We start from the raw sequence: 26,701 nt of genomic DNA, 5'->3' as shown, positions 1-26,701 counted from the left end.
AGTACTAGAACTGTGGTAGGTGCTTTCATTACATTGTCTTCTTAAAAAAAGAAAAGAGGGGGAAAAAAAAGCCACGAAGGCTGCCAAAGGGCCAGCTGGGCTTTGTGATGTTATTTTTACTCCTGTTTTTACTCTTGGAAGATACTTAAAAGAAAGGGTAGGCTTTTCCCAGCAAGTGAGTCCAAGCAGCATGACCAAGTATTTGTGTTCAGGCTCTGGTTTCCTTGGCAAAGGTGGGGAACAGATCACCAGGCGCCAGTGGTAAAGCCCTGCCAAGGCCTTGGTTTGGGCATCCTGGCCTACCAAGTGGGGAGACCAGGGGTGGAGTGGATGAAGCAGGCATGGGTCTCTGATGGAATGGGATGGGAGCAGCTGGGTGCACCCAGGTTCCCCCTTGGCATAGAGAGCGGTAGATGGCCTAGTTTCCCGATTTTGAATGGATCATGTGGATTCTGGTGACCAGAATGGGCCAAAGGCTAGGAGCTCACTTCCAAGTTCTCTGGACCACTTATCATGGCCAGAAAGTCTTTGGTTGCCCTCGAAAGAGAACCCCAGGAATGGGGCAGACCCTGTAGCTCACCTCTCTGATAAGCGAGGGGCACAGAGCCAATTTTAACTTGAGGCAGCATGGCCGAGTGCGTAAGCCTGTGCATTCTGGAAACACGCGAGTCCGAATCCTGCTTCCGCCATTTGCTAGCTCTGTGACCGTAGGGAGTCACTTAGCTTCTCTGTTCCTCAGTTTCTCAGTTCCCCATCTGTAAAATGGACTTAGAAATAGTCTCTGCCTCAAAGGGTTGTTGTAAAGATGAGTTAATACCTGCAGCAGGTAGGTTGCCTGCAGAGAATTATGTGTTTGCCTTGAAAGATAAAGCCCTGTGCCCTTTCTGGCCCCTGGTGAATATCGTGGGGGCAGGTTTTCAGCTGCCACACTGACTTTGCAGAGAGGTCGGGTGGTTCCATCCTCGCGACCACAGCAGACCCGACCACCTGACCACCCGACCACCGGAACACCCGATCGAGCTAGCGCTGCTCACCTGCCAAGCCCGCCTCCCACCTCCGGCCCCTGCCCCCGTCTTTCTGTTTCTCCAGTGCACAAAGCTTGTGGCCTCTTGGGGCCTTGGCACCTGGTATCCCCTCCTGGAGCCACCCCTCCCCGCCACCTCGTGCAGGACTGGTTCCTTTCATCGCTCTGCTCTTGTGTCAGCTCGGGGTCTCTGCCGCAGCCCCCTGGCGAAAGTGGCCTTATGTCCCAGTCACTCTCTGCCTGGCCTCCTTTTCTACAGATGTGAAGCCCTTGGGCTCACTTGCTGGCTTATTTGCTGATCATGCTTCTCTCTTACTAGGCTGTGTGCTCTGTAAAGGCAGGAGCCTTGACTGCCTTGTTCACCAGTTATTCCCAGCAGGTAGCTCAACGCCTGTCCCATAGCGGGAGCTCGATGAAGAAGTATTGCACGAGTGGACAGACAGACGAGTCAATTCCCCCGCTCTTCAAGCCAGTTTCCGCCCCTTCTAGGGTAGAGCCCAGGAAGCCTCCCCAGGTGAGGCCGCCCATGACCCTCGCATTCCCCTCTTCATCTCTGACCCGCCTGCACGGCCCTCTGCATGGGTACATCAGCTCCTGTCCCCATCTGGTACTCAGGGACCTCCAGGTCCCCTCACAGGCCCCATCTGCTCAGCCTCTTTCAGCTAAAAGGGTGTTGTATTCTGTGTAGGGCGCCTCCAGCCCAGGGCTTGGGCAGGCTGAGGGCTTACGGCAGGGGAGGGGAGATGCGCCGGCTGAGGTTTCGACCACTGGCCGGTCTCCTGGTACACCCCCATGCCCACATCCGTGTGACGGAGTAAGCTACTGCCGTGCTCCTTGCTTAGCAGGGATGCCCTGTGTGCCCACCAGCACCGTGGCCCTTCCTCACTCCTGATTCCCCACAGTTCACCAACCCCCGGCGGGCTTCAGCACGAAGACTGTTATCTGTCTTCATTGGCAGGTGCCACACTAGTCGTTAAATGTTTTGACCATTTCCGCAGGACGAGATTATGGCTTTCCTGCTCTACCTGATACTCCAGTACTCTCTGGGAGCCCCTTTGGATTCAGTGCACCCCTGCTCTGGCTGCCTGTCCATCCCACTGCTCATCCTTCCTCCTCTCCACTCAGTAGTCTTCTGGGCACCAACCTGATCTAGCTGTGCCTGAGGCCATCCATGCCTGGTCTTTTCAGTTTCAGGAGCCAACGCTCCTTTTCACAAGACAATTCCTTTTTAAAGATTTTATTTATTTATGTATGTATGTATGTATGTATTTATTTATTTATTTATTTGTTTATTTATTTATTTGAGACAGAGAGAGAGAGAGAGAGAGAGAAAGAGAGGGGCAGAAACACAGGCAGAGGGAGAAGCAGGAAGGAAGCCCGAAGTGGGATTTGATCCAGGAACTCCGGGATCAGGCCCCGAGCTGAAGGCAGCTGCTCAACCACTGAGCCACCCAGGCGTCCCTGCTTAAGACAATTTTTTGAAAAAGATTTTATTTATTTATTCATGAGAGACAGAGAGAGAGAGGCAGAGACACAGGCAGAGAGAGAAGCAGGCTCCATGCAAGGAGCCTGATGTGGGACTTGATCCTGGGACCTCGGGGTCAGGCCCTGAGCCAAAGGCAGACCCTCAGCCACTAAGCGTCCCAGGCAACCCACGACAATTTAATGTAAAACGTCTGCCACATGCAACCCGAAGATGAATACAGCCTGGATCTCTTCCAGCCAACATGGAAACATTTGAAATGTGGCTGCAGTGGATTGAGATGAGTGGTAAATGTAACATACAAATTGGATTTCAAACAAAGTAGGACAATAAATGGAAACTATTTTATTATTAATTTATGATACTGATGATGTGTCAAAGAGATACTTTTTGGGGTATGATACGTTAAATTAAAAAATATTATTAAAAGTGATTTCAGTTGTTTCTATTTACTTTTTCAGTGTTGCTCCTAGGAACACTTAATTATGTATGTGGCTTGTGTTGTATTTTTGTCAGACAGTGCTGGGTTCCTGGCTCACCAGCAAAACATCAGGAAGCAAGAGATCAGAGCCTACCCAGGAAACTATGCAGCACCCCACGAAAGACTCCAGAGATGTCAAAGAGAAAGTAGACAAAGAAGGACAGGTCTGGGGCACCCAGGTGGCTCAATGGTTGAGTGTCTGCCTCTGGCTCAGGTCGTGATCCCGGGGTCTTGGGATCGAGTCCCACATCAGGCTCCCCTCCATGGAGCCTGCTTCTCCCACTGCCTATGTCTCTGCCTCTCTCTGTGTGTCTCTTACGAATAAATAGATAAAATGTTAAAAAAAAAAAAAAAAGCAGCACAGGTCTGATCTGCAGGGATTGAGAGGAAGGGCATCCCAGGTCGGGGGCAGAGCTTGAGCAAAGGCCTCAGACAAGATGGGCCTGAGAACCACGGGTGACATATAGAGGAGACTTGGAGGGTAAGGATGGGCCACTGGTTCCTCCAGGGAAGCTGGGGATCTTGGGAAGAGTGTGGCGTACAAAGGGACAGATACCCCACTTGCCCTTCAGCCACCATATGTTTTCTGTGTGCATCACGAGGACCCAGGCCTGGAGCAGCCATTTCCAAAGCTGTGCAGAGTCGGTCTGGCTCCTGAAATGCCGGAACCCAAAATTGCAGGCTATGTCTGATGCCCAAGCCCATCAAAATGGGGCTTCCAAGGAGAGAAAGAGGAGCCCCGATTCTGGGGAGGGGCAGGAACCAGCAGCTATGGGCATTTCCCACCAGTATGGAGCCAATCAGAACTTTGACTTTCCTCCAGAAATTCTTTCATCTTCACATAGCTGCGGTTTTCCTCTGAACTTTTGGTATGCCCGACAATTTCTGTTTATCTAGGAAATAGAAACACTGTTTCTTCTGTTTCCTGCGGTGACTTTTTATGGCTGCTGGCATCCAGATTCTAGCAAAAATACTCATATCCTAGGGACCTCAACACAGGATATGCCAGCAGGGGCCTGGACAGGTGACAGGTGGACTCTTGGAGTCCCAGGAGTCATCACTGAGTAGTACAGAATCAAAGTGCCCCATTCCCCAGCCAGAGTCCCCAAATTCACTGCTTTTGCAATGCAAAAGAAAAAAAGGCATGAAAATGACTTTCCACTCTAAAAAAAAAAAAAACATTACTGACACCTCTTGTGTTCTCCAAAGCTTTTAGCAGATATATAGAGCAAGTGTCTTGGTTTATCAAGCTCCCCATAAAAATAAGGCAGAGTCCGATGCAATATTTTTCTAGGTCACGTAGCCTGAAAAAGATTCAGCGTTGTTGCCTTCACCTGGCCCTCAGCTCTCCACTGGGCACCCCCTCCCTGGGGAAGCTGAGCCCAGCCAGGCCATCCCCCCTGTCTGCCCCAGAAGGACACCAGAACAGCAGCATGGTGTGTGGTTCTAGACGTGTGCACGTGTGCATGAGCCTCAGGCCACATGTGCCCCCGTCAGACCCACACTCCCTGTGGGTAGGGCCTGCCTGGGCTTTTCATCCTCCACTGGCCCCCAGCACCTGGCACCCTGTAGGCCCTCTGGAAATACGTATTAAATAATTGAGCAAATGAATGGATAAATCCTACATTCAAAATCTTTCCGGCCAGATATTTACTGCACCCCCATTAAAGACCTCAGTGTCTGTGTTCTAATCCCCAAGATCGCTTTTTATTTAATTAATTAGTTTATTTTAAAAAGATTTTGTTTGTTTATTCATGATAGAGAGAGAGGCAGAGATATAGGCAGAGGGAGAAGCAGGCTCCCTATGAGGAGGACCCCGGGATCACAATCTGAGCCAAAGGCAGAAGCCACGACTGAGCCACCCAGGCGCCCCCAGAGATTACTCTTTAGAGGAAGCAATTCCCTCCTAATGTCTGGCTATGGAAGAGACAGGGTTTCCTTTCTCCACCTAGTCAGTCCTCCGACTGAGTGCCCACTGCACCAGCCCTTGGGGCCCCAGTAGGTGTGGGGGCTGGAGTGTGTGTTTCCATGAAGTCTCTCCCACGCCCCTGGTATGTTAAGGAGGTATGCTTATAGGGAGCCTCAAGTTAGGCTGGATGTGCAGGTTTCTATCCTCTGAGAACTATTTGGGAAAACTGAGGCAAGGGATTCAGGAACAGTTTGTGAAGCCAGCTGCTGGAGAAGACGAAGGTCACTGAGCTTGGGCTTCTACCTCCGGGCTCAGATTTATATCTTTCAGCCAATGTCCCATTTAAGAGACCTCAGGAGGCAGGAGCTGTGAACCATGTGGTTCTTCACCAAAACTCCACGAGGTACCCAGCGGTGGGGTGAGGATAGGAACTATAGAATCTTGGCCAGAAGGGGAGGAGCATGGAGGGATGGGTGCTCAGCTCTGGCTGTGGACAGGTGGCATCTGTTGGCACAAGAGCTGGTTTAGAAAACGACAACTGGAATTGGACTGGACAGAAGAATGCAGGCCCTCTGCAGACAGCTTGGCCAGGGGAGGGATGTGGCCCCTCTAGGGTGGGCTCTGAGGACGGGGATGCACCAGCGTCTGTGTCTAGGTGTGCGTACATGTGTATGTCTCTGGGAGTGACAGCGTGTGTGTGAGTGTGTTTATTAAAGATGTGTGAGTGTGCATGATGGTTTAGAGGTGGATGTGTGTCTGTGGGGGTGAGGGCACCCTGCTGGACCAGCACAGGGATAGGGGGGCATTTTCGTGTGGCTGTCTGTGTATTGTATGCAGGTGTGAGGATTTGCCTGTACATGTGGGAAACGGGATGCGGCAAAGAAGCACTAGAAACTTGGGATGGAGCCATTCAGGGCTTATGAGCAGGAGAGTCAGGTACAAATCCCAACTTGGCCACATTTCAGCTGTGTGGCCTCCATAGTTTCATCTGTATTTAAGGATTTTATTTATTTATTCGAAGATAGAGAGAGGCAGAGACACAGGCAGAGGGAGAAGCAGGCTCCCTGCAGGGAGCTTGATGTGGGACTCGATCCCGGAACCCGGGATCACGGCCTGAACCGAAGGCAGACACTCAACCACTGAGCCACCCACGCATCCCTAGTTTATTCTTTTCAAACTTCGGTTTCCTCATATGTAGGATGGGATCATTACCCTTACTGCCTCCTGGGGCTGACCCACAGACAACTCTGGGAGGATGCCAAGAAGCTGGCAACCTCAGTTTTCTGTGGGGAGAGGGGATGAGAAAGGAGTTATCATTCTCTGTTCTCTTGGAATTTCTAGCCATGAGCATGTATTACTTTTATCATGAAAAAGATGTTGGCGGGACGCCTGAGTGACTCAGCAGTTGAGTGTCTGCCTTCAGCTCAGGGTGTGATCCCGGGGTCCTGGGATTGAGTCCTGCATCGAGTTCCTTGCAGGGAGCCTGCTTCTCCCTCTGCCTATGTCTCTGCCTCTCTCTGTGTCTCTCATGAAAAAATAAATAAAATCTTAAAAAAAAAAAAAAGAAAGAAAAAGATGTTGGAAAAAGGCATTTGTGCTCCAGAAACCCTCACTGCCTTTTTCAGTCCACCTGGGGAGATACCTGTGGTTCTGAGGTTAGATGAGCTAGTTGGCCAGGGAGTAAGGTTCTTTGCCAGGGGACAGGACTTGAGTTTGGGCAGGCTCTGAGTGACTTTCCTTTCCTCAGGAGCCAGCTAGGGTTGTCACTGTCTAACTTATGGAAGACAGAGATGCTGCTTCCAGGAGGCCTCCCTGGCTTCCATTCCTGGCCAAGGAGACTTGAGACCAGCCCCAGTCACCCGTTGGAACAGGTCCTACAGAGACCTAAGGGGTTGAATGAAATGGAAACTGTTCACAGACCCTTTTTCTTTCTTTATTTATTTAGTCCCCTGACACCCCAACCCCTGCCCCCTGCCAATGAATCACAAAAAGCTATTATCAGAGAGAGAGCTTTCAGTTTCCCTTTTGTACCTTTCTTAATAAGGATTGAACTTCCAACCATATTTTTGTCCTGGTCTCCTTTTCCTGTGTCAGGAAGTCTCTGGCCAGAGATCCTGCCCTATGGGAGTTTTCTTCTTTGAATCTCAGTGTGTTAAAAGGAAATTAAAACTACAGTCGCTGTTATATCATTTTAAAAATACCAAAATGCTGAATTTCAATATTTTACAAGTTTTTATTGCATATATTTATAAAAATTTTAATTAAGCACCACACTTACAAAAGGTAAGAATTTGAAAAACCCCAACATCCTTTCCTACTTAAAATGAAAAAAGCAAAAACAACTCAGCAAACTTAGAAGGGAACTTCCTCAACTTGGTAAAGGGCATCTAAGAAAAACCCACAGCTAACACCATACTTAATGACGAAAGACTGGATGCATTTCCCCTTCTGATCAAGAACAAGACAAAGATTTCTGCTCTGCTTTTCTTTATTCAACATTTTATCAGTGGTTATAACCAGGAAATTAAGCAACAAAAACAAATAAAAGGCATCTATATTGGAAAGGAAGAAGTAAATTATCCCCACTGAAGCCCCACTAGAAACAAAAGTGCTTTAAAATTGCAGAGTGGAAGACCACTATAGAATAGTCAACTATATTTCTATATACCACTCATGAACAATCCAATAATAAAATGAGGAAATGGGACGCCTGAGTGGCTCAGCGGGTGAGCATCTGCCTTTGGCTCAGGGCGTGATCCCAGTCCAGGGACTGAGTCCCGCATCGAGCTCCTTGCCAGGGGCCTGCTTCCCCCCCTGCCTGTTTCTCTGCCTCTCTGTGTGTGTGTGTCTCTCATGAATAAATAAAATCTTAAAAAAATAAAATGAGGAAAACAATTCTATTCAGAACAATATCAAAAAGAATAAGATACTTTGGAATGAAGTTAACAAATGCAGCTTCAGGAGATTTGCACAGTGACAGAAGTCTTTGCCAAGAGAAATTAAAGAGATCTCAATAAATGGAAAGACATTCCAGGTCTCTGGATTGGAAGGTTCATTTTCTCTCTCTCTCTCTTTTTTTTCTTCCTTCTTTTTTCTTGTAGGGAGAGAGAGAATCTTAAGCAGCAGGTACCACTCCCAGCATGTAGTCAGACATGGGACTCTCACAATCCTGAGATCATGACCTGAGCCAAAAGCCAGAGTTGGAAGCTTACCTGCCTGAGCCACCCAAGTGCTCTTGGAAGACTCATTTTCAATAAGCAAGTTCTCTTCTATTTGACTTATAGATCTAACTCAATCCCTAACGAAATCATTTTTTTTGTAGAGTTTAATAGCTATTTTTAAAATGTATATTAAAAGGCAAAGGGCCTAGACTGGTGAAAACTATTTTGAAAAAAAAAAAAGAACATAACTTCCCAATTTCAAAACTTACTATGAATCAGCAGTAATAAAGAAGAGTGTAGGACTGAGTAAGGACAGACGTGTAGATCAACGGAATAGAAGTGAGAGCCCAGAAATAAACATTTATATTTATAGTTGATTGATTTTCAACAAAGGAGCCAAGGTAATTCAACAGAAAAAGAATAGTCTTTTCAACAAATGATGTTGGGACAACTGGATATACAAAATGATACTGGATCCCCTTGTGTCACACCAGCCACAAAATTTAACCCCAAATGGATCAGAGGCCAAAATGTAGTGGTAAAACTGTAGAACTAGGAGAAAATCTTTGTGACCTTGGGCTGGGTAAAGATTTCTTAGATATGACAGCAAAAGAACAATCTATAAAATTAAAAAAAATAATAAATTGGATTTCATCAAAATGTAAAACTTTGAGTCACCATTAAGAAAATCTAATTTCGGGGATCCCTGGGTGGCGCAGCGGTTTGGCGCCTGCCTTTGGCCCAGGGCACGATTCCTGGAGACCCGGGATCGAATCCCACGTCAGGCTCCCGGTGCATGGAGCCTGCTAAAAAAGAAAAAAAAAAAAAAAAAGAAAAGAAAATCTAATTTCTGGGCAGCCCTGGTAGCTCAGTGGTTTAGCACCGCCTTCAGCCTGGGTGTGATCCTGGAGACCCAGGATCAAGTCCCACGTCGGGCTTCCTGCATGGAGCCTGCTTCTCCCTCTGCCTGTGTCTCTGCCTCTCTCTCTCTCTCTCTCTCTGTGCCTCTTATGAATAAATAAATAAATAAATAAAATCTTAAAAAGAAAAATAAAAAAAAGAAAATCTAATCTCTAGAAGTCAATATTCATACATTATGCATATGCTTAAAGATGTATAGAACACTTTGTAGAACACTTACTACTCAGAAAGAAGACAAATAAAAAAAAAAAAAAGAAAGAAGACAAATAATCCAGTTCAAAAATAGGCAAAATAGGAGTGTCTGGGTGGTGGAGTGTGCAGCTCTTGATCTCAGAGTTGTGGGTTTGAGCCCCATGCTGGGTGTAGAGATTACTTAAAAATAAAATCTTTAAAAAAATAGGCAAAATAACTGAACAGATATTCCCCTAAGAAGCTATATGAACATCCAGTAAGCATATGATAAGCTGCCCAACATCTTTAGTTGTTAGTGAAATGTAAACCACGATGAGATACCAAGTCATACCACAAGAATTACTACAATAATAAAAGATCATAACAAGTGTTTACAAGGATGAAACTAGAATCCTTATAAATTGGTGGAGGAAATGCAAAATGGTACATTCTGTTTGGAAAAGTTTGGCAAGTTTCTTAAGAAGTTAAACATAAATTTTCTTTATAACTCTAGGAACATTTACCAAAGAGAAATAAAAATATGGGTCCATACAAAGACTAAAATATGAACGTTCAAAGCAACATTATTCATGATAGCCAGAAAGTGGAAACAACCCAAACATCCATGGATGGATGCATAAACAAAGTGTAGTAGGTATATACAAGGGAGTAGTATAATTCAGCCACAAAAAGGCATGAAGTATTGATGCATGCTAAAACACGGATGAACCTCAAAAACACTATGCTAAGTAGCCAGACACAAAGGGCCACATATTGAGAGATTCCATGTCTATGAGTTCTACAAAAAATCTAGGGCAGCCCGGGTGGCTCAGCGGTTCAGTGCCGCCTTCCACCCAGGGTGTGATCCTGGGGACCCATGATCAGTCCCGCGTCAGGCTCCCTGCATGGAGCCTGCTTCTCCCTCTGCATGTGTCTCTACCTCTTTCTCTCTGTGTGTGTCTGTCGTGAATGAGTAAATAAAGTCTTTAAAAAAAAAAAGTTTGCTCCTTGTTACGTAGCCCCCACTCCAAAAACCCCTTCATCCTGCTTATTTAAAAAAAAAAAAAGAAAAAAAAAAGATAAATCTGTAGAGACAGTAATTAGCTTAGTAGTTGTCTAGGGTTGGGGAAAGAGAAAGGGAAGTGACTGCAAACAAGCCTGAGGGCTCTTTCAAGGGGTAATGGAATGTTCTAAAATGTAATTTGTGGTCATCGTTGTACAACTCTGTATATTTACTAAAAATCATTGCATTGTACACTTAAAAGTAGAATTAAAAGACCTGGACCAAATCAAAACAACAATGGCAACAAAAGAATATACAACTTAGGGACGCCTGGTTGGCTCAGTGGTTGAGCGTCTGCCTTTGGCTGAGGGTGTGATCCCGGGGTCCTGGAATTGAGTCCCCCATCAGGCTCCCTGCATGAAGCCTGCTTCTCCCTCTGCCTGTGTCTCTGCCTCTCTCTGTGTCTTTCATGAATAAATAAATAAAATCTTAAGAAAATATATACAACTAATTTTCCATTCGATTGCTGATGGATATTTGGGTAGTTTCTAGTTTGGAACAATTATAAATTCTGCTAATGTGGTCATTCTTGTATATGTCACTTGGTAGACATATGTACACATTTCTTTTAGATGTATATCTAACAGTAGAATACTGGAACACAGGGTAATGTAAATACTGCCAAGGAATTTTCTAATTTTTCTCCCACTTACCTCTCCCTCAGCAGTGTATGAAGTTTCTCATTGTTCTACATCTTTGCGGACACTAGGATTGTCTGTCATTTTCTTGTTAGTCATTTTGATGGGTGTGTAGTGGGTACCTCCTTCTGGTTTTATTTTTTATTTTTTTTAAATTTTTTTTATTTATTTATGATAGTCATACAGAGAGAGAGGCAGAGACACAGGCAGAGGGAAAGCAGGCTCCATGCACCGGGAGCCCAACGTGGGATTCGATCCCGGGTCTCCAGGATCACGCCCTGGGCCAAAGGCAGGCGCCAAACTGCTGCGCCACCCAGGGATCCCTCTCCTTCTGGTTTTAATCTGCATTTCCTCGATGACTAATAAAATCAAACACCATTCCATATTTGCTTTGATTTGTTTTTTGACCATTTGGAAATCCTCCTTGGGAAATTCTGGTTCAAGCATTTCTGCCCTTTTTCCCTCTTAAGTAGTCTGTTTTCTTTTTTTTTTTTTAAGTTTTATTTATTTATTCATGAGCGACACACACACAGAGAGAGAGAGAGAGAGAGAGAGGCAGAGACATAGGCAGAGGAAGAAGGAGGCTCCATGCAGGGAGCCCGACGTGGGACTCGATTTTGGGTCTCCAGGATCATGCCCTGGGCTGAAGGCAGACACCCAACCGCTGAGCCACCCAGGCGTCCCAATCTGTCATCTTATTCATTTTCATAGGAGTTCTTTATTCTAGATAAGAGCTTTTTTATTTTTTATTTTTTTAAAATATTTATTTATTTATTTATTCATGAGAGACACACACACAAGGAGAGAGGCAGAGACACAGGCAGAGGGAGAAGCAGGCTCCACGCAGGGAGCTTGACGCGGGACTTGATCCCAGGTCTCCAGGATCACACTTTGGGCTAAAGGCAGAGCTAAACCAATGAGCTACCTGGGCTGCCCGATAAGAGCTTTTTTTCTGCCACTTATTGACTTTTTACTTTTTTAAAATAGTGTTTCCCTGGTGAACACAAAGTTTAGTTTTAGTGTAGTCTAACTTATCAGGCTTTTCTCCCTTTATGGTTAGTACTTTTTAATATCCTCAGTGAAGAGGTCATCTCCTACTTCAAGACCATGGAGATATTTCCTATTTTCTTCTAAAATATTTATGGTTCTACTGCTCACATTTAGATTAGCAATCAATCTGAAATTGATTTTACATATGGTTTGAGGTAGGGGATCATTATTTTTTTTTTTTTCTGTTTGGATAATTGATTCTCTAAGTACAACAGTTTTTTATTTACTAATATATGTTTTTAAAGATTTTTATTTACTTATTCATGAGAGACAGAGAGAGAGAGGGGGGTGGGCAGGGGGCTAGAGACATAGGCAGAGAGAGAAGCAGGCTCCACACAAGGAGCCGGATTCAGGACTCAATCCTGGATCTCGGGATGATGCCCTGAGCTGAAGGCAGACGCTCAACTACTGAGCCACCCTCCTCTATGTACAACAGTTTTATAGTAAGTCTTGAATCCGATGGGTAAGTCTTCTAGCTTTGTTTTTCTTCCTAATTGCTTTGGTCATTTTAGGTCTTCTGCCTCTCCATGTAAATTTTAAGAGTCTGTATGTAATAAAAACCATCTTGTGATTTTTGACTGGAATTACATTAAATCTATAGACCAATTTGAAGAAGTCAGAAGTAGACTTCTTTACAATATTAAATCTTCCAGTCCGTGATCATGGTATATTCCTCCATTCACTTAGTTTTTCTTTAATTTTATTTTAACAAACATTCAGCAGGCAGGTGGGGGGGTGGGAGGGGCACCTCGGTGGCTCAGTTGGTTGAGCATGTGACTCTTTGATTTCAGATCAGGTCATGATCTCAGGGTAGTGAGATTGAGCCCCACATCAGGCTCCATGCTCAGCAGGGAGTCTGCTTGAGATTCTCTCTCTCCCTCTGCCTACCCCCAAATAAATAAATAAATCTTTTAAAAAAGATTTTATTTATTTATTTGGTTGAGAGAGAGAGAGAACAAAGCAGGGGAGCAGCAGGCAGAGGGGGAGGGAGAAGCAGACTCCCCACTGAGCAGGGAGCCCAATGCAGGGCTCGATCCCAGGACTCTGGGATCATGACCTGAGTTGAAGGCAGGTGCTTAACTAACTGAGCCACTCAAATGCCCCAATAAACAAATCGTTTTTGTTTTTATTTTTATTTAGTTTCTATTTATTCATGAGAGACAGAGAGAGAGAGAGAGGCAGAGACATAGGCAGAGGGAGAAGCAGGCTCCTCTCCCAGGCCCTGGGATCATGCCTTGAGCTGAAGGCAGATGCTCAACCACTGAGCTACCCAGGTGTCCCCCCCAATAGATAGATCTTTTTTAGCAAAGATCTGTTTTAACAAAACATTCAACAGTGTTCAGCATTGAGGTCTTGTATAAATTTGATTAAATTTATTTCTAGGTTTTTAATTATCTATGGTATTGTATAACATTTTAAAATATAAGTTACAGGACAGCCCTGGTGGCCCAGCAGTTTAGCACCACTTTCAGCTTGGGGTGTGATCCTGGAGACCTGGGATCAAGTCCCATGTTAGGCTCCCTACTGAGCCTGCTTCTCCCTCTGCCTGTGTCTCTGCCTCTCTCTATCTGTGTCTGTCATGAATAAATAAATTAAATCTTTAAAAAAAATTAAAATGTTTTAGTTTTCATTTTTATTTATTTGTTTGTTTTTTAGTTTTCATTTTTAAATTGAAATTTCTATATTTGAAGAAGATTATTTATTTATTTATTTGAGGCAGAGAGCACAAGTGCCCACATGAGTGGGGGAGGGGCAGAGGGAGAAGGATAAGCAGACTCCCCACTGAACAGGGAACCAGATGAGGAGCTCCATCCCAAGCAAGGGCTTAACTGACTGAGCCACCCAAACACCCTCAAATATCCATTTGTATGTTACTTGTTTATAGAAATATAATTAACTTTTGAATATTGACTTTGGATGTAGCAACCATGGTAAGTTCACATATTGATTTCAGTAGCTCATCTGTAGATATTTTTGGGAAGTTCTCTGTATCCAGTCATGTCATATGAATAATAAGAGTTCTGTTTTTTTTTTTTTTCATTTCCAATCCTTACTTTTTTTTTTAAAGATTTTATTTATTTATTCATGAGAGAGAGAGAGACAGAGACAGAGACACAGGCAGAGGGAGAGGCAGGCTCCATGCAAGGAGCCCGATGTGGGACTCAATCCTAGGTCTCCAGGATCACGACCTGGGCGGAAGGCAGGCACTAAACCGCTGAGCCACCCAGGGATCCCAGCCTTATGTCTTTTATTTCTTTTTCTTAACTTATTGCACAGGCTACCACCTGTACAATAAGTTAAGAAAAGTGGGGGGAGTAGTCCACATTGCTTATCTAATACTATCCTAGTAAAGAATAGTAAAGAAAGTAAAGAAACTATCCTATTTATATATCCTATTTCCTATTTATATATAAAGGGGGGACTATGTCTACATATATGTACATATATGCTTAGAGATTTTTTTTAAAAGATTTCTTAAATTTATTCATAATAGACACAGAGAGAGAGAGAGAGAGAGAGAGAGAGAGAGAGGCAGAGACACAGGCAGAGGGAGAAGCAGGCTCCATGCAGGGAGCCCACTGAGTAACTCAATCCTGGGACTCCAGAATCACGCCCCGGGCCAAAGGCAGGCACTAAACCCTGAGCCACCCAGAGTTTCTCCCCTGCTTAGAAACTTTCTTTCTGGAAAGATACACTTGAAACTGGTAGCCTAGTACTAAGACCTCAACTGATAGGACTAGCGTTTAAATCTAGAGCCAATGATAGACACCTCAGATCTGCCAGTGGCCAATGTAATGGGCTGGTTGGAGAACTCAATCCTACAGTCATACTCTGGAGAGAGGAGAACATACTCATCAGACTTTGAGACCTACAGAGCAGAATCACAGCTATGTTCTCACACCAGGAAGAAGGGCCCAGATGGGATGCAGAAATAGGGGCTTTCACTATTGTTTAGAAGGGAAGATAGCCCAGAGAAAAGACTCTCCCTTCTATGTTTTCTGGGCATTTCATGTTCTTGCTGTCCTAGTACTTCCTCTTGGGACTTTTCATCAGCATCTCAAAAACTCTCAAATCTGAAAATCACCATAAAAATGATTATTGAAAAAACTGGCAAGAATAATTACTTCTGGGAAGGGGACAGGGGCAGGGGACAGGGAGAGAGAGAGGTTTGTTACCCAGTGATTCCATACACATGTGTTACAGATGGACTGTGTTATGCCAAAATTCATTATGTTGAAATCTAATCCCTGGTGTGATGTTGGAGGTGGGGCCTCTGGGAAGTAATTAAGTCCTAAGGGTACAGCCTTCTTGAATGGAATTAAAGCCCTTATAAGAAGAAACCACAGAGCTGACATGCTCCCTCTTTCCACTATGTGAAGATACAACGAGAAGCTAGTCACTATGTGAAGATACAACGAGAAGTCACTATGTGAAGATACAACGAGAAGTAGTCTACAACCCAAGAGAGGGCCCTCACTAGAAGCTGACCCTGCTGGCACCACAATCTCAGACTTCTGGCCTCCAAAGCTGTGAGAAATGACTTTCTGTTGTGGATAAACCACCCAGTTCATGGTGTTTTGTTATGGCAGCCCTAGCTGACTAAGAGAACAGGTCAAAAATAAATTTAGTCTTTACTTTACAATAAATAGATCAATTAGATATTAAATCCTCAGTCAGTTGAAAAGACAATTGTTGGGAAAGCACCCCTCTTGAAGGATGTATTGGGGTTTCAGCCTCTCCCCCCAAACCCCACTATGCTCCTGGCATGAAGAGAGTGCCAGAAGCCAAGGCCTCTTGAGGGAAAGCAGTGAGTAGGAACCATGCTCAGTGAGGGATGTGAGGTGGTGGGAGCCATGGCTGACCTACGGAGACTGCAGCAGCCAGAGAAAAAGATCCAGATCCAGGGAGAAGCTAAGTCACCAAGATGGCAGAGCACCTGGCACAGGAAGTAGGAAGTCTGGTTCCCAAGGTTAGGGGTTCCCTCAATGGGATCCTTAGAGACAGTCTCATCCATCTCCTTAAGTACTATTTCCTTTATGTCCTTATGACATATCCCCATCCTAGAAGTCACAAGTACATATCTGTTCCTCAAAGTCACAGGCTCAGACGGGGCTCTTCCACTGACCCTTGAGTTGGCTGGGGAAGGCAGCTGCCTCCTCTGGATCCATACTCCCAGGCTAGTCAAGGTGGGCTGGGGACTGGAGACCTCTTGCCTTCCCTAGACCAGGGGAGGGGACTGAGGTGCTCCAGGGAGCCCCGGTGCCTCTCTGCCCTTGCCCACTATTCCCCACCCCAGTTGTTTGTGGGCAATCCATGTCCCTGCCTGGGAGGTCTAGGCAAATTCTTTCTTTCTTTCTTCCGTTTTTTTTTTTTTTTTTGGGAGGGGGGGCAAATTCTTTCTGTGTTACAGATGGTCATAAATCTGTGACCGCCCTCTTCAGCTGACCTATCCTGCAAGAATCTTCCATAACCCTTAGGCTAGAGGGTCATGGCCTGTGGTAGGGTGGGGGCGTCTCTCTGCTCCATCCATTCCTATCTTCCCATCTTCCTTAAAGAGTCTCCTCTGTCTTGTCCTAACCCCCGAGGTGGGATCTCAATCCTGCAGCTGGGATTTTCCAAAAGCTCTATTAGCCCTATTCCCAGAATCTCCCTGTCTCCACAGCACCCTTCAGGGTTCTTGAACATGGGGTAAGAGTCGGGAAAGGTTTCATGGAGCCCCAGAAGAGCAAGAGAGAGATAAGCTCAGAGGAAAGAGGACCAGGCTTCACTGACATTCTCCCTCTGAATAGTAGCAGGTGAGAACTCTGCGTGGCTCTCTGGTATGTGGATTGACTTACTTAATCTTCACAAAATTCCTTTGAGGGTGGTACTCCTTTTTCCCCTGTTTTGTAGAGAAGGAAACAGGCAGCAAGGGGTCAGGTTGCTTGTTAGGGCCCATAGCTATAAGTGATAGAGTCAGGATTCAAACTTAAGTAGTTTGATTCCAAAATGTGGGCTCTCGACTCATCCATTCTGCATCTCGAAGTCTTCAGAACCTCTGAGCTTTCCGTCATGCTGTTCTCTTCTACTGGAATACCCTTCCTCTCTTCTCTACCTCCCAAGATGCACCCTTCCAGACCTATCCAAGTGCTTCTCCTCATATGCTCCTCTACCCCCACCAGGCAGAGTTCCGTGGCATCCTCCTGTAGGCCACCAGGCTGCCACTTCTCTCCACCATGGTGTAGAGACACCATGCTGTCTTTGCCCAGTCATGACGTCACTCCACAGCGAGCCATGAACACTTTGAGGCAGGCCCTGGGCCTCGTCCATCATGGTGTTGGCAGCCTCAAACACACAGCAGACCTATCCAAGAGCTGTTCAGTGTTCCAGATGAGGCTTACTTCTGCCTCTGACATTCTGTGGGACTTTGGATAAATCATCCTCTTCTTTCACTTGAGAACCACCTCTGTGGTTCTCAGGAACAAAATTTTTCTCTAATTGTTCCTCAGCTGCTAAAAGTCCCATCTCTCTGTGCCAGGGAAATCACCTGGGGACTCTCCCTCCACAGATGATTTTCTGGGATAGAGAGATGGGAGCTGCTGGTTGGGCCAGCCTGAGTGCTGGGATTTCAAGCTGGACTTGGAATGTCCTAGAGGAATGTCTGAGTCACCTTCCTGTTTGAGGAAAGAGTTTGGCTGCTCTTCCTGGGGTGATTAAGGGCCAGGAAAGGTCATGAGCCCTCTGTCCAAACTACTCTTCTTGCCCACGCCTGAGGAAAAGAGTTATCTAGTATTAGCACCCCATTGATAATAATAATAATTGTTATGAAGTAGGGAGTCCTTGGTGGCTCAGTTGGTTGAGGATTTGACTTTTGGTTTTGGCCCAGGTCATGATTTCAGGTCCTGATATTGTTTTGCAGTAGTGCTCTCAGCTCAGTGGGGAGTCTGCTTGAGATTTCTTCCTCTTCCCCTCCCCCTGCTCATGTACTCTCCAAAGTAAATAAATCTTTCAAAAATAACAATAATTGTTATAAAGTATTATGTACTACCCTCACCCCGACTCATCCACAGTGCTGCATTTCCAAGCCAGGGAAGCAGGGAAGGAGGATCATTAGAACAACAGGTTGGGGTTGTGCCAGAGCTCTGGCTCCAGGGCTGCCATTCCTTCACATCTTTGAGCCTCAGTCTCCCCATATGTAAAGTGGGACAAGAGTGCCTTTCCTCCTGGGTCACTGTGAAGAATATGCATGTAAACCACACAGGTGCCTGGCCTGTAGCTTTTGCTCCATACCTGGCCCCCACCATTACATAGATGAGAACTGTGAGTGACTTGGAGGCAAACAGTAGGTATTCTTTTTTGTTTTTTGTAGATTTTATTTATTTATTTTATTATTGTTGTTATTATTTTTTAAATATTTTATTTATTTATTCATGAGAGAGATAGAGAGAGGCAGAGACATAGGCAGAGGGAGAGGCAGGCTCCCTGTGGGGAGTCCGATGTGGGACTTCATCCCAGGACCCTGGGATCATGACCTGAGCAGAAGGCAGATGCTCAAACGGTGAGCCACCAGGTGCCCGTGTTTATTTATTTAGAGAGAGAATGAGAGTGTGAGCAAGGAGGAGGGGTAGAGGAGAGGGAGAGAGAGCATCTCAAGCAGAGTCCATGCTGACCATGAAGCCCCATGCAGGGCTGGATCTCATGATCCTGAGATCATGACCCAAGTCAAAATCAACAGTCAGGTGCCCAAATCACTGAGCCACCCAGGTGCCCCAAATAGGAGGTGTTCTATTTACCTCCAAGTCCCCAACATCCAACACATGATAAATATCCAAAAGGCCTAAGGAAATGTTCCATTTTAGGTCAGTGGCTGTGTGTCTTTGGACAATCTGCTTTCCCCCTCTGGGCTTGCCCTCTTCATCTGGGGGTTGATGTGAAGTTGTCTAAGCTTCCACTTTAAGATCAAGCCCCAGGGGAATGGAAGGTCACCTTTGGGATTCTGCAGTCGGCAGAGCTGGCCTGGTATGATTGCTGTCTCTAACATGAACTAGCTATGTGACATAAGGGAAGTTCACTGACCTCTTAAAAACTCAGTTTCTTTATCTACAAAATGTGTCCAGATTCTTCCTTTCTCTCAGTATTGTTCTGAGATGATAACATATGAGTAATCCTTGGCAGAGGCCCAGAACATTGTAAGTGCTCAATTAATTAAAGATTATTTAAGAGTGAGAGGGGATGTGGGGGCAGAGGGAGGGTGGTTGTGAATCACGTGTGTGAGAACCCTAAAGAAGGCATGACAGTCTCCAGCTGGTGAGGCTTAGAGAGGATCAGCTGGAAGAAGATTGGCCTGGAGGCCCAGAGAGGGAAGGTGACCTGATCAGTGCCACACAGCTGTTGTAACAGAGCCAGAGGGGGTTTGGCACAGATTTGGTGCCAGTTAGGCTGGAAGGCAGCAATCTGTGATGGGGTAGGCACTGGCTCTCAGATGATCCCTAGGGAAGGGGATACTGCTTTCCAGCGTGTCCTGGGAAGCTCTGATTTCCTCTCTTCCTTCTGAGAAGCCAGTCTCCCAAAACAAACAAACAAAGCTTGGTCTGTTTTTTTTTTTCATTCTACAAATGATTTGTTTTAAATAATATGTCTCAGCAGAGACAGTTTTTCCCTGCCAATTTCACCCTCTTACTTGAGGAATGAACTTCAGAATGGGAGGCAAGACTGGGTTCTAGACCTCTCTGGGCCTCAGTTTCCCCTACTGTAAAATGATCTGATTGTACAGGTATTCACGAACTCTTGCAAACCATGTGCCTCATAAAAGCATTAGACCAAACAGACCAGCCAGAAATGGAACAGGGAGGCTTGGGGAATGGCCCAGAGCGGCAATTTTATTTTGAAAGGTACGAAAGACTAGGGGCACCTGGGGGCTCAGTCGGTGGAGCATGTGACTCTTAATCTCCGAGTTGAGTTCGAGCCCCACTTTCAATGTAGAGAGTACTCACAGAGGCAGGCAAACCAGGAGACTCTTAGCTCTAGGAAACACACTGCAAGTTGCTGGGGGGAGAGGGGTGAGCAGGGGGGCAGGGTCACTGGGGGATGGACATCGAGGAGGGTACGTGATGGAAAGAGCACTGGGCATTATATGCAACTGACGCCTCACTGACTTCTACCTCTGAAAACAATAATACGCTATATGTTTATTAATTGAATTTATTTTTATTTTTTAAGATTTATTTATGATAGAGAGGCAGAGACACAGGCAGAGGGAGAAGCAGGCTCCATGCAGGGAGCCCGACATGGGACTCGATCCCGGGACTCCAGGATCGCGCCCTGGGCCAAAGGCAGGTGCTAAACCGCTGAGCCACCCAGGGATCCCCTATTAATTGAATTTAAATAAAAAATGTGACACACACACAAAATAAGATCTTTGAAAACAAAAACAAAACAAAACAACTATGTATTTTGCAAGCCACCAAGATCTATTGTAAAGTGGGAGCAGAGCAGCATGCTAAGAAGCCTGTGGCATTAGGACGGGAGGACTGATTGATCGTGTACATCGGCTTCCAGATGCAAAAAATACCCCTCAGGGCTGTGTGAGGAACTGGTAACCGGTTGCCTCTGGGGAAGGAAACGGGTCAAGGATGGAGGGGAACTGTTCACTGTTTCTCCTTCTCCTTCTTCTTCAATTTTATTTACTTATTTATGAAGGACAGAGAGGCAGAGACATAGGCAGAGGGAGAAGCAGGCTCCATGCAGGGACCTGACGCAGGACTCGACCCCAGGTCTCCAGGATCACGCCCTGGATTGAAGGCGGTGAGCCACCTGCGCTGCCCGGGTACTAGTTTTCTATTGCTGCCATCACACATTATCACAAAGTCAGGGCTGAAAATAACAATTGATCATCTTACAGTTCTATGGGTCAGAAATCCAAAATGGGTCTCACTGTGCTAAAATCAAGGTGTCCGGAGGCTGCATTCTTTCTGGAAGCTCTAGAGGAGAATGTTTTCTTGCCTTTCCTGGCTTCTAGAGGCTGCCCACATTCCTTGGCTTGAGGCCTTCCATCTTCAGAGCCGCCCACAACCAGTCAAGTCTTCCTCACACTGCCTCCCTCTTTTTTTTTTTTTTTTTTACACTGCCTCCCTCTTGCACAGTTAAGGCACCTTGCTGATTATACCGGGCCCACCCAGATAACCCAGAATACTCCCTTTATTGTCTGGCCATCTGATTAACAAACTTAATCCCCCTCCCCTCCTTGGGAATCAGAACAGCTTCTTCCCAGGTTCCAGAGATTGGGACATGGGCATCTCTGGGAGGCCATTAATCTGCCTCCTACATATGATTTTGATCAATTTCCAGTTTTTGAATGATTCTTTTTGGCTCTCTTGTGCAGTCTTATCATTGTTCTTTGCTGGGGAGTGTTTTTAGAGTTCTTCAGACATTCCAGAAGTCCCAGCCGTGTGTGAAATCCTTACAAGAAATATTGTGTAGTAATAAGAACAAATGAACTGAAGGTAAAGGCAGTCATGTGGCTAAATCTCACAAACACAATGTTGATGAGAGAAGTCACCTATAAAACAATGCTTTCTGTGTGATTCAAGGAGACATGCACTGGTCTTGGTATTAGGTGCGGGGAGGGTGGCTTCCTTTGAGAGGCTAGTGTTTGGAAGAGGTTGTAAGGGGCTTTCTGGGTGCTGATAATCTTCTGATTTATTTATTTATTTATTTATTTATTTATTTATTTTACTTCTGGGGAGAAGTTATTTTATTTTAGGATATTTTTACACACTTTAACATGACAATACATACTGTAATTAGCTGAATTACATTAATAACATTTTTACTATAGGTAACATACTTGTAAAGCTCGTTAGAATGAAAAAGTTTTTGTTTCATTAGTCTTCACAAACAGTATTTATTAAGTCGTTTATGTGATTGACAATGCATTGTAGAAGATCTTTTTTTAAAACTATATAAAACTCTAAAATACCATTTAAGATTTCACTAGCATATAATCCCAAACAGAAAAATTAAAACTGGTTGACCTCCTTTCATATGCGAAGTGTTGAAAAGAGCTAATTTTACTGCTTGAACCTGATAAATTGCTCATCATACCTTTCCCACAATGAATGAAATCTATGCTCAGAGAGCAAAACTCACAAAATACAATAGGCAGACTGTCTTAGAATTCCACTTAATGAAGCTTGTGTTTGATTAATTAGCTGTTTTAATTACAATTTCAAGTCTTACAGATACAAAAATTGTATTTTTTTCCCATAACAAACATGCATATCCTTACGAGAGGAAAGAAAACAAGATTTTAACTGTTGAGTCCTTTTATTTTTTGAGCTTAGTGATCGACATTTTTTTTTTTCTTTTTCCTTCACAGCCTGGCATTCATCTGATTCATTAGCTTCTCCAATTTGATTGCTAGGGCCATGTTTCCTTTAATCTTCAATTTTCCTGACATGAATGCCATTGTTGGTTTTAGTTTTCCTGAAAACATTTTTACAAAATCATCAGTAGACATACTCATCACCACATCCGCCTGACTGGAGGGCTCTCCATATCCGACATTCCCACTTTTGCTTTTAAGATCAAGAAACCACGTTCCACCATCTTCACCTGAGAGTTCAAACTGATAAACTGCTTGAGTGGCTTTAACAACGTCATCACTAAGAGAGTCCTTAACAATTCTAAATGTTTCTTCCACAGCTCCAGAACGTTGTTTTGGTGGTGGCTGTGGCTTCTCTTCTTTCAATTCCAGAATAACATCACGTGATTCCACTTTCTTGGTGATTATATCTGGGTGTTCATCTAAGAAGAAATCTGGTAACAAGGGATGGCCTGGTTTAATTGCATAGATGTCAAAATTTTTTATTCCTTCTTCTCTTAAGATATTTTCATCAATAATAAAGTTTCCAGTAAAACTTTTTGGCTTTTTAAAAATGGAATAGGCAGCATCGGCAATGATATCAACTTTTCTACACTGGCTTTCAATACCAGATCCTCCCAGCATATCCATAGCAGCGGTGTGGATGGCTGTTTTAGGCCATAACGCATTGACTGCAATTTCACCCTTAAATTCTTCTGCCATCCCAAGCACACACAGAGACATACCATACTTAGCAATGGTATAAGCACAGTGCTGTTTGAACCACATTGGATTTAGGTTCAGTGGTGGGCTGAGATTGAGGATATGAGCAATTTTACTCTTTTTCAAATAAGGAATGCATGCTTTAGATGTCAGATAGGTGCCTCTGGTGTTGACATTCATCATCAAATCGACTCTCTTCGTAGGAGTTTCCAATGTGTTGGTCAAGCTAATAGCACTGGCATTATTCACCAAAATATCAATTCCTCCAAATCGCTCCACTGCTTTCTCCACTGCATTACTGATTTGCTGTTCATCTCTCACATCAACAGCACATGGCAAGGCCTTTCCTCCAGCTGCTTCAACCGGTGTTGGGTAACATGGTTTCCTCAGAGCAGAGGCGGTGGCGACGGCGGTGGCGAGCGGACCCCTTCTGATTTATTTTTTACTTTTGTTTTGAAGTAATTTCAAATTTATCTTCCAAAAACAGTATGACGAACTCCCATATTCCCATCGCCCTGAGTCATTGTTAACATTTTGCTACATTTCTTTTTACTTCGTCCTCTCTTTCCAGATAAGGGGTCCAGGCCCATGTAGCAGATACAACATCCCTGGAGCAGCCACTTACCGGAGCTCAGGATAGAAGATGCAAGGAGAGCATCCCTTTCCTTTGTGGGTGGTCCTGGAGGATCTTTCTCAAGAGACACTAATCTTAATCATCCTCCTGCTCAAAAGCTCTTGGGTATCCTTTAGACTCCCTACCTGACATAGTTCTCCCTGAGTACTATTTTAGGATTGGACAATCCTAAATCCTCCAGGCATCAGGGCAAACAAGTGAGAAGCAAGTGAGGGTTAGGAGCTACTCTGGAAAGGAATTGAACTTGGGTCTGTACTTCCATGGGTTTTCTTCCTCACCCTCTTCTGCTTCCCTCCCTGGGTGAGTGTCATGTCCTCTCATAGTTCCAGCCATTACCTCTTGTCTGGGTTTTGCAAACTGGAAGTTCCCTGTTCAGATCAGGAACAACCATTTTGGACTTCTGTAGCGTGAAATAAAGTTTTATGCGTGATCGAGCCATTATTGAGTTGGAGGCTCATCTGTTAGAGAATCTGGTGTGACATTTTCTAACACATGTTAGCTTACCTGATTCCAACAGTTTTTTTTTTTAAGGTACAAAAGACACGGATATCCTTCATGTGTTTAACAATTTCTCCATCTCCCATAAACAAGAATTATTTCCTTAAACCTCTGTCCATACCCTAGAAATACAATGGGTTCCAGTGTTTCATCTCCCATCCTTCTCCCTGGATTGGGTCTTCCTTTCATGAATCTGCTATCATGGAGTGTTCCCCAGGAATCCTTGGAATCAGAATTGGGTTGCAGAGACAGGAGGAGGGGAAATGGAGGCAGCAAGTATGCGCTATTCTCCTGAGCTCTGCTGTGATTGCAGCATCTGGAGGTGATGTGGGGTCAAGGCACTGCTTCCTTCAGATCGAGAGACAGCAGTATGATACATGCAGATGAGGTGCTGCAGTCAAGAAGGGAAACTGATGCTGCCAAGAAGAAATGTGAGGGGGTGCCTGAGGGGGTGCTCAAAGGTTGAGTGTCTGCTTTGCTCGGGACATGATCCCAGGGTCCTGGGATTGAGTCCTGTTGTTGGGCTTCCTGTGGGGAGCTTGCTTCTTCATCTGCCTCTCTCTCTGTGGATCTCTCATGAATAAATAAATAAAATCCTTTATAAATAAATACCAGATTTTTTTTTAAATGAGGAAATGTGAAAATGAAGAGTAATGTCACTGAGTGTGAGAGGGCATTAGTCAGGAATAAGGGAGATGCATTTCTGGGGGCAGATACTGGGGCTGCAGGTGGGCACGTTCTTCTGATAACTTGTCTTTTCTTGGGAAACGGGAATTGGGGTTATCAGTTGAGACTGTGGATCAGGGAGGAAGGGTCGAAGGTTTAAGAGGAAGGAAGAGAGAATAGAATAGTCTAGGAGACTGGGAGGGTAAACAAGCCAAGGAAATGTAGCAAGGCTTTGGGTAGCACCCAGGGACCACAGGAGACTGGTGATCTTGAATGGACAGCTGGCATGACTTGGTATTTCTCTCCAGTCATGTCCAGCTGCACTCACCAATGCAGTTCTGGTCGTGGTTTTGCCAGGAGGTAGCAAGAAGAATGGGAGTGGATGTTATGTGGACAAGAGAGTTGAGGGCATAGGTAGACAGTACTTGCAATGAAAGATCGTGGAAATTGAACGGAGTAAGGAGAGAAGTAAGGAGCTGAGGAGGGAGCAAGGGACAGGGGAAGGGGACAGGATCGGTCTAGCTGGGGTCGAAGGGTTGTTGGAATTGGATACTCAAGTCAAAAACCTGGACCAATGGATGGTGGTGGCTGGGGAGGGGTGTTTGAAATTGAGATAATTCAAGCCCAGTTTGGGTAATGGTGTGGTGGAAGGTATGACCTTGGGGGTGAGAGGCTGAGGTAGGTGGAGGATATGTTCATTGGATCAGAGGAGGTCAATGGGACTGAGAGGCTGGTTATGGAAATCACCAGGATTGTGACTGAATCACATTGAAGAGAATGACTATGAGTTGGGAGCTAAAATTGCCAACCAAGGGGGGCAGAGAATGCTGCAACCAGGAGTGGTAAGGGTAATGTCTGGCCACACCCATTTCAAAGAATCTAGGGGCTTTAGGGAGGAGAGAGGAAGAATAGCAAGCTTGGAAGTAGCTTTGGAGAGCAAGGAGGATGCTTATCCCAGCCATGGCCCCACGGTGAGCACTGCCACTACTAAGAAGCCTGCAGGGGAAGCAGAGTCCCCAGAGGTCCAAGTTTAGAATGAAAAAAAAAATGAGCAAAATAGATGAAGGGAACAGGAAGACCCAGAGAGGGATGTCCATTCATTACAGAACTCTTCGTAATTGTGAACATCTGGAAACAACCTAAATGTCCATTGTCAGGGGAGTGGATTAGCAATTGTCCAAAATAGAATCTGCTATGCACACAGTGAAAATGAAGGTGCTAGATCTACATGGATCAATAAAGCTTACAAACATGAACATGAGTGAAGTAAGCAATTGTAAAAGTTTATCTTAAGTACGAGGCTACCTATGTAAGACCCACAAAACGATACTATATTTTATTTATAAAGCTATAAAAAAATAATGACATCTTTGGGAGGGACCTTCAACAATTTCAGTATGGTGGTTTTGTGGTTACCCATGGAAAGTAATGGAGGGGAAATGGGTAAGGGTAGGAGTAAGGTAGCTGAAGCAAAAATATTTCATTTCTTAATGAAAAAAAAGAGAGATAGATGAATCAAAATTCAAGCTAGAACATAGCAAAATACCAACTGTTGTTAAATCTAGGTTGTGGGTCCCCAGATTTATTTTACTTTTCTGTATGTTTGAAAGGTTTTGATGTGAAAGTTTTAAAAATTAAAAAACCCAGAGGGGATGACTGTGAAGTGCAGTAATCAAGATGGTATAGTACTGGCATAAGGATGGATACGCAGATCAAAGGACTAGAACTGAGAGTTCAGAAATGAATGTACACCATTGACTTTTGACAAGGTGCCAAGACAACTATCAGGGGGACAGCATAGCATTTTCTGGCCACAATGATGACACAACTACTAAAAGAATGAAGCTGGACCCCTACTTCACATCATATACAAAGATTAACTCAAAGTAGATCAAAGACTGAAATGAAGCAGTTAAAACTATAATGCTCTGAGAACA

General features: G+C 44.8%; 1 protein-coding gene across 1 annotated transcript; it reads right to left on the bottom strand.

Moving 5' to 3' along the window:
* Positions 1-21,619: 21,619 nt before the first annotated feature.
* On the bottom strand, positions 21,620-23,477 carry LOC121497794 (hydroxysteroid dehydrogenase-like protein 2). The gene is made up of 2 exons (XM_041767506.1): positions 23,452-23,477; positions 21,620-23,396 (listed from the first exon to the last, which is right to left on the bottom strand). Exons 1-2 carry the CDS (start codon positions 23,475-23,477, stop codon positions 22,253-22,255), a joined length of 1,170 nt encoding a protein of 389 aa, XP_041623440.1. The 3' UTR covers positions 21,620-22,252.
* Between the last annotated feature and the right edge of the window lie 3,224 nt (positions 23,478-26,701).

The sequence above is a fragment of the Vulpes lagopus genome, chromosome 8, assembly GCF_018345385.1.
Source record: "Vulpes lagopus strain Blue_001 chromosome 8, ASM1834538v1, whole genome shotgun sequence".
Classification (NCBI taxonomy): domain Eukaryota; kingdom Metazoa; phylum Chordata; class Mammalia; order Carnivora; family Canidae; genus Vulpes; species Vulpes lagopus.
The sequence above is the reverse complement of the archived record's forward strand: the minus strand, read 5'-3'. Positions and strand labels throughout refer to the sequence as shown.

What these genes read in the sequence shown, in the direction of transcription:
- LOC121497794 (XM_041767506.1), bottom strand. Translation starts at nt 23,477, where the DNA reads ATGGGAATATGGGAGTTCGTCATACT. An exon ending in ATATGGGAGTTCGTCATACT is followed by an intron (nt 23,397 to 23,451) that starts GTTTTTGGAAGA and finishes AAAATAAATCAG; the next exon opens with AAGGGGTCCGCTCGCCACCG.